This window comes from Lotus japonicus, chromosome 6 (genome assembly GCF_012489685.1).
Source record: "Lotus japonicus ecotype B-129 chromosome 6, LjGifu_v1.2".
Lineage (NCBI taxonomy): Eukaryota > Viridiplantae > Streptophyta > Magnoliopsida > Fabales > Fabaceae > Lotus > Lotus japonicus.
The window spans coordinates 49314325-49327368 of record NC_080046.1 but is presented as its reverse complement, the minus strand read 5'-3'; the positions used below and the strand labels follow the sequence as shown (position 1 = coordinate 49327368).

At 31.9% G+C, this 13044-nt stretch overlaps 1 protein-coding gene across 1 annotated transcript; it reads right to left on the bottom strand.

Moving 5' to 3' along the window:
* Nucleotides 1-6029: 6029 nt before the first annotated feature.
* On the bottom strand, nt 6030-8908 carry LOC130724151 (cysteine-rich receptor-like protein kinase 25). The gene is made up of 7 exons (XM_057575323.1): nt 8052-8908; nt 7841-7978; nt 7597-7721; nt 7297-7507; nt 6963-7200; nt 6537-6687; nt 6030-6429 (listed from the first exon to the last, which is right to left on the bottom strand). The coding sequence occupies exons 1-7, from the start codon at nt 8821-8823 to the stop codon at nt 6142-6144; spliced, it is 1923 nt and encodes a 640-aa protein (XP_057431306.1). The 5' UTR covers nt 8824-8908; the 3' UTR covers nt 6030-6141.
* Nucleotides 8909-13044: the final 4136 nt, after the last annotated feature.

Genomic DNA, 13044 nt, shown 5'->3' with positions numbered 1-13044 from the left:
CTTAGATAAATATAAAAATGTTATTATAATGGGTAAAATTAATTTTTTGGTTCATGTAAAATGTGCGAGATCTACTTTTAATTCATCGTTTAGTAAAGTTGAAAAAAATTCCCTGCCTCTAGGGAAATAACATGGTTTTATAGAGTTCCGACAATATTGTCATGTGTCCAACTAAAGCTTATTTAGCACACTCATGTGTAATTTTTAACTAATACTTCATCCGTTCTAGAAAGGTTGCAGTTTTGGGTAGTTTTTCAATATTTCAAAATGTTTGTTGTTTTAGAATGCAAATGTATTTTCCCCCATTTTTTTTCCTTCTATACCCCTATTTATTGAATTTTCTCTCACTTACCACTTTTCATATTAACCAACCACAATTTTTCTCTATTAACTACATTCTTTCTATCCAAGGTAAAATTTAATAGTAGCACATGTCTTTTTTTTTTGAACGAAATAGTTGCACATGTTACTAGTGAAGTTAGATAGGGGTGTTTTAGTAGAATTATACTATCAATAATCATCCTCTTACTTTTTGTACCACAACCTTAAATAACAATCTTTATGGAACGGATGACGTATTTAGTTTTCACGTGTATAATTTACTATGGGAAGAGACTAAAATGAAATCTCAATTATTTTATGGTGAGCATAAACTTATTTAACCAATTAATAATTCCATTGTAGCTAGCCACAATATTCTTAGGAGTAAGGATCCACATGCTTGTCAAGGTGGCATCGAATTTCACTCATGTGAAATTTCCTCCATATTTTCTCTCTTCACATATATGTAACTAGTATTTTTTACCCGTGCGATGCACGGGGGATATTCATTTTTTTATGGCGTAAAATTTTAAAATATGTGTTATTATTGTTATATGTATTAAAAGATAATGGACATTGATATTAATATCACCCACATCTATCATTTTCATCCCCAATGTGTATCACACTTTAAAGTGTGTTACATTTTCTACCGCTACACATTAGGGTGGTTGGTATTAATAAGAGGGTGTGTAGTACTTTTAACAATGGCCAAAGATAATTTACAAATTAATAAAGGATATAGTTTAATTTTAGATATAAGAACATATTAATTTGTAAATACTTTTTCATGATAAATGTGTTGGTTTTTGTCTTTGGAGAAAAGAAACTATTATATATATATATATTTATATGTATTTTTCATCCTTATTTATATTAATCAATAAACATATAAAAAGAAATCTAAGAAATAAAAGGGAGTAAAAAAAAAAGAGAAAAAATGAAAATACATAAGAGTTTTAAGCTAGGCAAATTTGATGTGAATTTAGGTAATTTTCATATAGATTTTTATTTTTTGTTTCATGTAGAATGAAAGTAACTTTCCCCTAAGAGAGATAACCTCATAATGATATGAATGTTCTCGACTCGAATCCTTCAAAGAAAGACGTCTTACCCAAAAAGAAGGTAATTTTCATTTTTCTGTGTGGAGGTAACAGTAGTTTTCATATAGAATAATTGTTCATTGAGCACAAAAACATTAAAAAATGGAAAATATAAATAGGTTTTGACTCGGAAAGTTTTAATTCAAGTCCTAGTATTGTGACCTGTGAAATACATAGAGATATTCATTTTTGTTTATAATGTGTATTTTTTCATATTCTTAGTTATTTTTATAGATTTACTAAAAAGAAGAATCATGAATTATAAGAATACAATTCATTTTAAATATAAAAATTGTTGAATCTGCTTCACACCGGTGTTGTCATGCCTGAAGCCGATGAGTTTAGTGGATGTTCTTGGAAGTTTATGCATCTTGGAGTTCTGGCGGATTTGTTTTGCGTTTTTTTAAGCCAGGAAAAGGTTTTTACTTAGATATCCAAATAACTTTACTATGGAGTATGTATATGAATCTCAGATAGAAAAGAAGAACTTACCTAGAACAAATTGGTGCCCTTGACTAACTAAATCCCAAAATAATTTGTGCACTTGGTATTTTCATCATTTCACCTTGAATTAATCTCAGTTGCAAGGTCTTCAGAACTTACACTTAAGCTACTTAACGCTCAATTCCTAATATGCTTCCACCAAACATGGTTCCTTTCAACTGTGTACCCAACCTCGAACTCCATCATCAATATCGCAAGTTTTTGGTCTTACACGGATGAACTATCACAACTAACATTTCTTCATTATTTTTTTGGCTTAAGTACACCACCATCTGGTCTGCGTATAAGCCTCAAAGTGTACACACCAGTTGATTGCCTCTGCAATTTTCATTCTTATTTTAACAAAATAAACCTAATGATTTAGGGGAGTCTAAAAAATTTAATATAATCAATCAATGTATGAAAAAGACTCACGCCGAATAGTGTAGCGCAACATTTATATGCATATTTGTCTTCCCATCCTTTTCACTTTCTATTAATCCACATTTTTTCAACTAAATGCCCATTAACATCTAACATAAAAAAAGATAAAGATTAATAATAAACTACAATGTGGAGCATGCAATTGCTGTTGTATGAGAAGTAACCTAGCAAGTATTATTCATTAGCAAAATCCGTTTTGCTAGATTATTTTAACCGTTTGGCTAGGTTTTGGTTAGGTCTGCAGAATCCTAGAGGGTATTTTTAGGCTGGTTTTGCTTTTTGGATCCCCTTTGAGGAGGGTGAATATCATGTATATCTCCTCATCTTTATTTCAATACATTTTCACTTTCAAAAAAAGTATTAGTCATTAGCAGTTGTCTGAATTTTAGGAAGTGGTACATTATCATATTTTGCTCCATAAATTGTGTCACTTGTAGTCTCTTTAACTTTAGAGATGCCCATTAAAGTAATCTTGTATTTATACTTTGTGACTCTACTTTTCTTAGCAGATGTTTGAACCACAAAATTCTGAATCATATAAACTTGTCATTCACACAATGTGTCACTAAACTGTGCTATTTGACTCCGGCCAAAGGTTGCATGGATCTTCGAGTGCTGTTTTATTTTCAAAATGAAAATTTTCAATAATTTTCAATAATACAAATTCATGGTTTTGTATGGTAAAAATAAATAGTTTGAATTAGGTACCATGAGAATGGGAAAAACTATTAAAACAAAATACATGTTCATCGATTAAGAGCAACTTAATACTATTAACAACTTGAGGTTTTTTGAAATCTCTTATTTCCCACACATGGAGCACGCAAACTCTAAAATATCGGATACCTTATGCAAAGTTTGGGCCATCAAAAAGAAAATATTTTGTTAGGTGTTTCAATTTTACATGATGAAATCAAGTTGAAAATCATCATGAAAAAAAAACATGTTAGAACACATATAAACATTCTAGGCTAGTACATCAATAGTTACCCCTTGAATATATGTACCTGAGAAAAGGGCTTGAACCTTGAGCCTTTGAAAAAACAAAAGCAAATACATAAACAAAGATTATGTGAATAGCACATGTTGAATGAGTATTGACACTTATTTATATACTTGTAGAGAGAAGGGTTATCGTATTATTTTGGTAAGATGTTATTTAATATTAAGTTTTGTCTTTTTGAATTTCATAACTCATAATAAATAAATAATAATAAATTTATTTAAAATATTTTTGAAGTTAATAGTATAACTCTATAGAATGACATTGATCAAGGAAGTTCAAGAGGAAGAGATATGATAATTTTTTTATTGAATGACCTTTAACTTTTAAGGTTTAGTATTACTATTAATTATCAATTGATTAGAGCTTAAACAAATCTAAACTAATAAAATGTATTCTATGGAATGTCATATGTTTTTTAGTGATATCATATTTAATATTAATTTTGTCTTATGAAATTTCATAACCAACATGAATTAAATAGTAATAAATGTTTTTAAAATAATATTGAGATTAATAGTAGAAAGTTATAGACTAACATTGATAGAGGAAGTTCAAGGGGAAATGGATAGGGATTTTTTTTTCTTTTTCTATCACATATTTGGGATATTTATTTTTATAATTATGTATATTTTTTTTAATATTAAATTTTTATTTTTAAATTTCATAACTCATAAACAATAATAAATTTACTTAAAATAATTGTGAAGGTAATAGTAGAAGTTCATAGAATGACATTAATGAAGGAAGTTCAAGAGGAAGGAGTATATGAGTGTTTTTTTTTATTGAATGACCTTTAACTTTTGAGGTTTATTATTAATATTAATTATTAGTTGATTAATGTTTCAACAAATATAAACTAATAATATGTGTCTCATAGAATTCCTACTCTCAAGCGGTTAAAACTATAAAGACGAAGAAATGAATTGAAATTGAAACCGAAAGTTAGTATTTAAATAACATTTAATATACTTATATTATGGTTGAGTTATAACATAAAAAATTAAGATTCAAATAATTTAACTTGAATGTCATTGGTCCTTCAATTTCAGTCAAAAAATTAAGGATTTCATTTCAATAGGGAAATGATCAAAAACAATGAAGTACACTCAACCAATATAGTTGATATTTATATAAAAAAAACCAATAGAGTTGATAGATAAAAGAAATAAGAAGGCAGAACAAAACCAAAAATTGAAAAAATAATGTAAAATTAGTGCATTTGTAGTGTAAGTGACACCTAAAAATGACAAAATAAATTAAACCTATTGTATTCGAAGAGAAGAAGGACGATGAAGATGACAATACTGTATAAAATGAAATAAAATAAAGATGACTCTCATTCAGTAGACCAAGTTGACAATCAAACAATTAAAAAGTACAAAAGATGCAAGAAACTTACATATTTTCAAGATAGTATATTGGAAGAACAGAAACAATAGCAGTAAAACCTGAAAGAAGAAAAAATTGAAATGAAATCAATTAAATGTAAAATAAGAACAAAAACTTCATTGTATTAGATTAGAAGAAAAGAAAATCAGTTAGTTGATTTAGTTGATAATGAAAATGAAAAGAAAAGCAAGAAACTTACATTAACTAAAGATTGAATTGTCAAAGAAATGGAAATAACATCATAAAATTGTGCATGAAAAAAAGTGAAACACAATAAGAGAAATGATAAAGAAGAAAACATAATCGAAGTTAAGAAAATATCATAGTAATTTTATTAATCCATAAAAAACTCTTACCGGATGGACGGTGATGATGGAGAAGAACATCAATGCCTAAAGAATGAAAACTGATGAAGAAGAAGAAGTGACTGATAAAAAAGAAGAGATGAAGTAGAAAATTTTCTAACCTGACAGAAGATCTTCTTATGTAGGGGATGATGCTTTTGGTGAATTCAAATGAGAGAGATTTCTTCCATAGAAATAGAGGTTTTGGAGATCAAGATGGGAAAGATGAAAAGAATCTGAAAGTGGAATGGAAAGGTGTTTCATATATGGGAGAAAAAGGAAGAGACTCTTGCTATTTTTGTAACCACATTCAAGAGTTATAAAAGTAATAAAGAAAACAACCAAGAATGTCAAAAGGTTTCTCAAAGGGTTTTGTAAGAAAATGATGCACGGTTAGGATTAGAAGCAATCAACGGTCAAGATTGATTTTATAATTAATTATTCACAAATTTACATATATGCCCATGAAAAAATATTCACTCATGTGCATTGATTTATTGAATTACTATCTTACCCTCAAAGTTACAAAAACTCTCCCTTTATATAGTTTATAGATAGATAGATTTAATAAGTTTTCGTGAGAAACTAATGCTTATAAAGAGAGATAGATACTGACGATACAAATTTTCAACTCGAGAGAATATGACAGATGAGTGGCAAGGTGAGGTGAAGCACAATGCCTCCACAGCTCACATAGAGAGGAAGAACAACAAACAACTATAGCATCCTTCTTTCTTTCTTTTCACTTTTATTTTACAGTTTCAATTTTCAACCTTTTTCCTTCCTCCCACTTTGTATGTATCGATTCTTTTCTGCAGGGTCAATATACTTCAAAGCAAACATCTCATCAGTTATTTATTTCTATCATCCTAGATGGAGGAATGGTAAAATATGATATATCATATACGGGTCAGTACTCAGTACCATGAGCTACTGCTTGCATGTTAAAATTAAAGTATATAATAAAATAGAAATACCCGTGAAATTCATGCTGACACTGCTTATGTAATAATTATATCATTTAGGGTATATTTGACATATCAACTTTTAATTAATAGGACAATTTTCTAGGTAGTCTTGACTCTGATTCCTTAATAGCCATCTTTGGTTCTGTTCTTCCACGCATGAAAAATGCTGGCTCTTGAGGTAATGGCAGATCCATTGAATCACAGTTGAAATACAAAGCAATTGTTGCCATTGTAGGCCTTTGATCCGGGTTTTCTTGTACACACAGTAGACCAATTTGTATGCATCTATTCACTTCTTTTTCTGAAAATGAGTGTGCTAATGTGTGATCCAACAATTCCAATGGCTTATTATCCCACCACTTCTTCCAAGCCTGCAATCATAGATGTTCATTACTTGCTTACCTTTCTTAATAATATGTCTGTTGTTAAAAGTAACCCAAATAGGAATATAATCAATCATCTGATATATGATACTCACATGGCTCAAGAGGTCATCAATGGAATCTACCCCATTAAAGTTAACATTTCTTTTTCCACTAACAATCTCTAGAACTATGACTCCAAAGCTGAATACATCAGATTTTACTGAAAATTGGCCTAGCATTGCATATTCAGGAGACATGTAACCACTGCAAGGCAACAATAAATGCCAAAGTTCATATAAGGGAAAATAAATATAGACCCCGTTTGGATGCAGATCAAATAGCACTTATTGGACTTATCTGGTGTTTTTTCTAGTAAAAGAAATAAGTCTGTATCCAAACAGGCTCATAGTGTGTGTCATATAAGTATGCAAAGCCAGAAGTTTCTTTATAGGAGAATCCGAGTAGAGATATAGTTTCACTTATACCGAGATTCCTAAGTCTTTTTGGTTTCAGGAAAAAGTTAAGCATAAAAAACTTACTATGTCCCAGCAATTATACTAGTATTTCCTTGCATTTGATCTATGGCAACAATCCTTGCCAAGCCAAAATCTGATATCTTTGCAACCATTCTGTCATCTAACAAGATGTTGCTGGGTTTAAGATCGCAGTGTATGATTTTGAGATGAGAGTCCTCATGCAGATAAAGAATACCTCGCGCAATTCCTCTTATGATCTTGTAACGTTCAGGCCAAGTAAGTCTTCTATGGTATCCAGGGCCTATAATGTTTAAAAATCACATGTTGCATAAAAGGAAAAAAAAAAAAAAAAAAGAGGAAAAAAGTGAGTAAAGATAAAAGGTTAGAAGTACCATACTGAATAGGTAGTAATCAAGGCTTTTGTTGTGCATAAACTCATAAATGAGTATCTTCTCATTCCTTTCCATGCAAAATCCTAACATTCTCACAAGATTTCTGTGTTGAAGCTTGGCTATTAACAAAGCCTCATTCTTGAATTCTATAGCTCCTTGACTGGACTTCCTTATGAGCCTCTTTACTGCAATTTCATGTCCATTAGGAAACATACCCTACAATATAAATCCCATCAATAAAGATCAAAATGAACATTCAACAAAATTTCATGACTGTGATTTAAATCTTGACATAGATTAATAACCTTGTAAACTTCTCCAAAACCACCTTCCCCTATCTTGTTATCTTCAGAGAACTTGTTTGTAGCTACTTGAATTGTGGCCAAATCAAATTGCAAAGAGTTCATTTCTGGTGTAATCTCTTCCCCAACTATGCAAAGAAAGTTAATTAAAAAAAACATGTCAGTTAATATAAATATCTCAGTTATTAAACCTGAAATTCAGAACTGAAAATCAGAAATGGAGATTCTGCTTAGTCCCATATATTACAATTTTCTTTTTGACACTTGAAAATCTTCCTTGCTTTCCTATGTAGCAGATAGTAGCACCCAAAACAGAGAATCGTAACTGGAATAAGTCCATGAAATATTATGACATATGCTAGTGCTCTATGCCCCCTTTTCCCCCCTGCCATAATGATTAGTGTTAGCTCAATTTACTATAAACAAATCAAGATCTAGTTTAGTAAAAATGTTCAAACCTTTAGGTAGTGGGAAAAATGAATAAGAATCATATCTAACAATACAACTTGGATACAGAACACTTCCTCCTATCTTGCCTCTTGCACATGTGGTTTTAAGATAAGCCATGGCATCCCTTAGGCACTTCTTGCACTTATCCTTGGAAAGGCTTGGGATGCATTGAGCAAGACCAAACAAGAATTTGTCCTCAGAGAAAATTGTTTTGTTAACAACAAATTTTTCAGAACCAATTGAAGCTTCACCAACTTGAGTTAAAAGATCCTCCATCAGGGAACTTAGCACTTTGTTAAAGCTACTCAACAGGCCTTGATTATCCTTCATGTTCTCCACACAGAATGATGGCCATTCCTCCATAGTGTTGAAGAAAGACCGGTTCGAATACCGAACCAAGCATTGATCAGACCAAATTATAGCTTCTTTATTGAAGGCACACATTGAAGCAAGTGTCTTGATGGAGTTACTCACACATTCTCCACAGTGTTCTATGTGTCCAATACACATGAAGAGGCCATAAATAGTGTTCGAAGTGTTTGTTCCACCAATTGTGGTGTTGTAGAAGCCATGGTTTGTGATATCAGCAGCTTTGGACAAAAGTGCAAATAAGAGTGTGTCTAAGTTGAATTGGTAAGTGCTATTGGGACTAAACGTGTCCTTGCTTGTGCAGTTGTAATGGCTGAAAGTTGATGTTGTTTCAGTAGGTGAAAAGAAGAGGAAGGCAAGTATGCAGAAGAGAAGAGTTGAAAAGAGTCTAAGAGTGAATGAGGAAGACATGTTTTGGGAGAATCTTTGTGCTTAACGTTTTAAAACACTGAGAAGTATTATATGCAGCAATAGGTTTCTATCTATCTTCAAAGACTACAAGTGATTATTTTAGTATGCTTTGGTTATGATTGAACTTAGAGCTCAGGAATCTAGTTGTTTTTGTATTATTTCCACTCATAGACTTACTGGTCCAATAAAAATGCTTAAGTATCATGTAATTTCTTTATTTTTGTTCCTCTCCAACAAATAAATAATAATTTCTTTATTTTATTTCAAAAAATTTAAATTATATTTGGGATAGTAGGGGGGTTGTGTTGGGGACGATGTTTTATGATGTTGTAGTCGCATTTCTTATAAAATATCTGGTAGGAATATCATTTCCTTCATATCATTGTTTCTTTATATTTTCTAGTATTTTTTTACATTTTTATGAATTTTGGCCAATTTTTGTTTTTAATTTAAATAAAATTGGGTCAGCTCACCTAACTCATCAGTTTGTGATACATTGAGCCAGGTTATGATTTTAGTGGCTTAACAGAAAAGTGAGCTAACTCAATTTAACTCATTTTTCTTTCAATTCGTGGTGAGCCAACTCGGTTGCAGTTGAGCTGACTCATTTTGACATAATACAAAAATTACTCCTGTTGTAAAATAAAATAAAAATGATAGTAGTTAACTCATGGGTCATGATAGCAATTGGAATAATTTTGATGAAACACAAACGTGAATGGCCATTGTGGTGCAAAACTGGCATAAACATTTTCAAATATAAATCAACTAGCCATTCGTGACACCAAATGGCTGTATCACTTTCAAGAGATAACGCAAGCTGAGATCTCAAGTTTCTGAAGTAGAAATGACCATTTTGTGGTGTCTTTTTGGAAATTAACCAACAAACATGAAAGGAAATTAGATTCCATGGATGTTTTTCGTTACTTTATGTAGCTTGTAGCTTAGTTGGTTGTATTAAAGATACTTGCGATCGCTGGTACCTGTCTTATTAGACAATTTGATGCAAGCATTAAAGATATTAGTCAGGAATCTTAGGAGAGCTACATCATTAAGGGCTTGTTAATTTACCTGAATTACGGTGGGTAAAATTAAGTTTGATATAATTGTCTTTAATAGAATTAAGTTTAAAGGCTTAATTGCATTTTTGGTGTCTCACCTAGCATGCTTGTTTAATTTTGATCCTCAATGTTTAAAATGTTGATATTGCCACCATCTAGCGCGATTGTGCAACAATTATCCCACAAAAATTAATTTGGTACCTGTTAGTATAAACTCTTATTTATAAGCTAATACCTATAACTTATTGATGTAGGAGCTTTTAAGGATATTTTTAGTATTTTAGTAATTTTATTTATTTATGGTTAGGATCTTTTTATTCTGTGAATAGGGTCTTTTTATTTGATTAGGATCTTTTTATTATCTTTTTATTTTCAAAATAGGATCTTTTTATTTTAGAATATAATATTTTTAGTTTCATAGGGTTTTCCTATTTCTCTATTTAAGCAGTTGTAAGGCAATAGCCTATTCAGTTTTGATTGATAATAAAATTCAAGAGTTTTCTCTTATTCTCCCTTTCGGGTGGATTTCAGAAACCTTCTCTTTTAGGATTTGCGTTTGCAATCCTAGTACGACTTCCGCTGCATCAAGTGGCATCAGAGCAGGTTTTCTCCTGTCTCTTTTCTTAGCTTGATCAACCATGGAAGATCAACCAATGACCAAAGCAGACCTGAAGGATGTTACTGCGGCTCTTACCGCGGCCCTAACTGCTATGACGCAACAGATGACACAACATATGGCGACGTTCGCGACGGCTATAACGACGCAGATCAACAATACCAACAACGGTAACCGGCGACGAGACAGGAGAAGGAAACCACATAGGTTTCCGCGCGACAATAACAGCAATCGTTCCGCTATATACTTACCTTCCCAATCTTTACCTTCATCATCTGTATCTCATCCTTATTATCAAGTTCAGTACCCAACCTCTAAAACCACTGAAACTCCACACCCCCAACTTGCTACAACCAACCTTATCAATCCTTACCCCAACATATCACCGACTGCAGATCCAATTTCCTCGCCACAACCCCTACCAAAACCCACATCAAATCCATGTCCACCTGCCAAACCTGTGCACGCAACTTCTTCGAAATCGGATTCTCAATTTTCATTTGCGCCATCCACTGTTGTTGGCCTGGAAGATGAGGCAAAAACGTTGATGGATGATTTGTGCAACGAGAGCACACCAACACACAATTCTCTTCTATCTAGATATGATGATATCTCAGAGGTTTCACCCCATGTTATATCTGAGGCAGACACCTCTATCAATTTGGGCATCGATGCAGTAATCACACCTTACAATCCAACACTTATGGTTGTGCCTCAGGTTCGATCTGTCCTTGTTCCCAAGTTTGCACCCCATCTATTTGGAAATATACCTGAGCAAGAGGAAGTGCAATCCAACTTGTCTAACTCGCAATTCAGACAATTGATTCCATGCCACTGGAAGTTGTTTCAATCACTGCTTGTTCGTCCAGAAAACACACTCTTTCATTTTCATGGTATTCGGCGAAAACAATTTGATCCTGGAATCAACAAGATGGACGCTAGTGTTTCAAAACAGGAGTTTGCACACTCTTTTCCATGTGCTTTTGTTAGATATTCAACACTCACTCTCCTTGGTTTAAATTGGAAGCCTTTTGATCCTGGTATTTTGAGGCAGCAGAAGTCCATTATTGTGATTAGAACTCGGGGTCGAGTTCTTCACAAGAAGAGGAGACACTGATGTAGGAGCTTTTAAGGATATTTTTAGTATTTTAGTAATTTTATTTATTTATGGTTAGGATCTTTTTATTCTGTGAATATGGTCTTTTTATTTGATTAGGATCTTTTTATTTTCATATTAGGATCTTTTTATTTTCAAAATAGGATCTTTTTATTTTAGAATATAATATTTTTAGTTTCATTAGGGTTTTCCTATTTCTCTATTTAAGAAGTTGTAAGGCAATAGCATATTCAGTTTTGATTGATAATAAAATTCAAGAGTTTTCTCTTATTCTCTGGTGGATTCCAGTGTATTTTTTTAGGGTTTTAGCGCTGGCTATCTCCCTTTCTGGTGGATTCCAGAAACTTCTCTTTTAGGATTTGCGCTTGCAATCCTAGTACGACTTCCGCTGCATCACTTATGAAAATAAGCACATAACTTCTTATCGAAATGTCGTAAGGTATGTATATTTTTTTTTTTGAAATACATGCATAAGTGTTGATGCCCTTTTCAAACGGGACGGGCCTAAATCTATAAAAATTGAAATTACACATGAATGTGTTAAGAATCATATCCATATGTATCTCTATCTCTGCCCTGAGATAAAGAAATAGAACTTAGTCGCAAAAGTTTGATCACATTTCAAAATATTTTCAGGTAGACACTTCACTACTAGCTTCTTTTTCATCTTTCACTACACCTAATATTATCTTTATGTATTTGGTTATTCTTTTTAAATTTACTATTTAAATATTTTAAATTATAAATTTTTTGAATACCAATTTTAAACTTAAACTAACAATAAGAGAATGCTTGAGGAAGGATTGGCAAGTACTCCCTACGTTACTTATTATAAGTCACATTTTTTGAAAAAAAATTGTTCCTAAATACAAGTCACTTTCTAATATTTAGGAAGCATTAAATAATTTTTTCCAAATTCACCCTCATATTTAATATGAAAGAGATGATGAACTTTTGGAATATTAACTTGGAGAGAGAAAATCATAGGAAAGTAAATAAGGGTAGTATAGGAAAGCTAATCATTTCCTTTACAAATTTATTATTACTAACTACTTTTCTTAATCTAAGAGAATTAGTTTTTTGTGACTTATAAATAGGAACAGAGGGAGTATCTTTTATCCATGTAGCTCGTGAGAGAAACAACGCTGTGGACTTCCTTGCGAGACAGACCAATCAGGAGGGGTCGTCGTGTCGGGTGTAGGGGCAACTGCCTACTGCTATTTATGCGTCCTTATATTTAGACGCTTGTGCTTAGTGTTTCTTGCTGTTTTTCTTTCCTCCTGTAACAAAAAAAAAACTAACAATAAATTTGACACTGACAAAATTAATTTTTTATATGAAATTTAAATTAGGGAAAATTACACTACCTCCCCTGAAATTTATTATATTTGCACTGATCTCTCATCTCTAGTTTATAAAATGCAATA

Excerpts from the sequence above, each read along its gene's own strand:
- LOC130724151 (XM_057575323.1), bottom strand. The coding sequence starts at position 8,823 with ATGTCTTCCTCATTCACTCTTAGACTCTTTTCAACTCTTCTCTTCTGC. Across the intron at positions 7,979-8,051 it reads ATTTTTCCCACTACCTAAAG|GGGGGAAAAGGGGGCATAGA; the intron begins GTTTGAACATTT and ends TCATTATGGCAG. Across the intron at positions 7,508-7,596 it reads GTTTTGGAGAAGTTTACAAG|GGTATGTTTCCTAATGGACA; the intron begins GTTATTAATCTA and ends TTTATATTGTAG.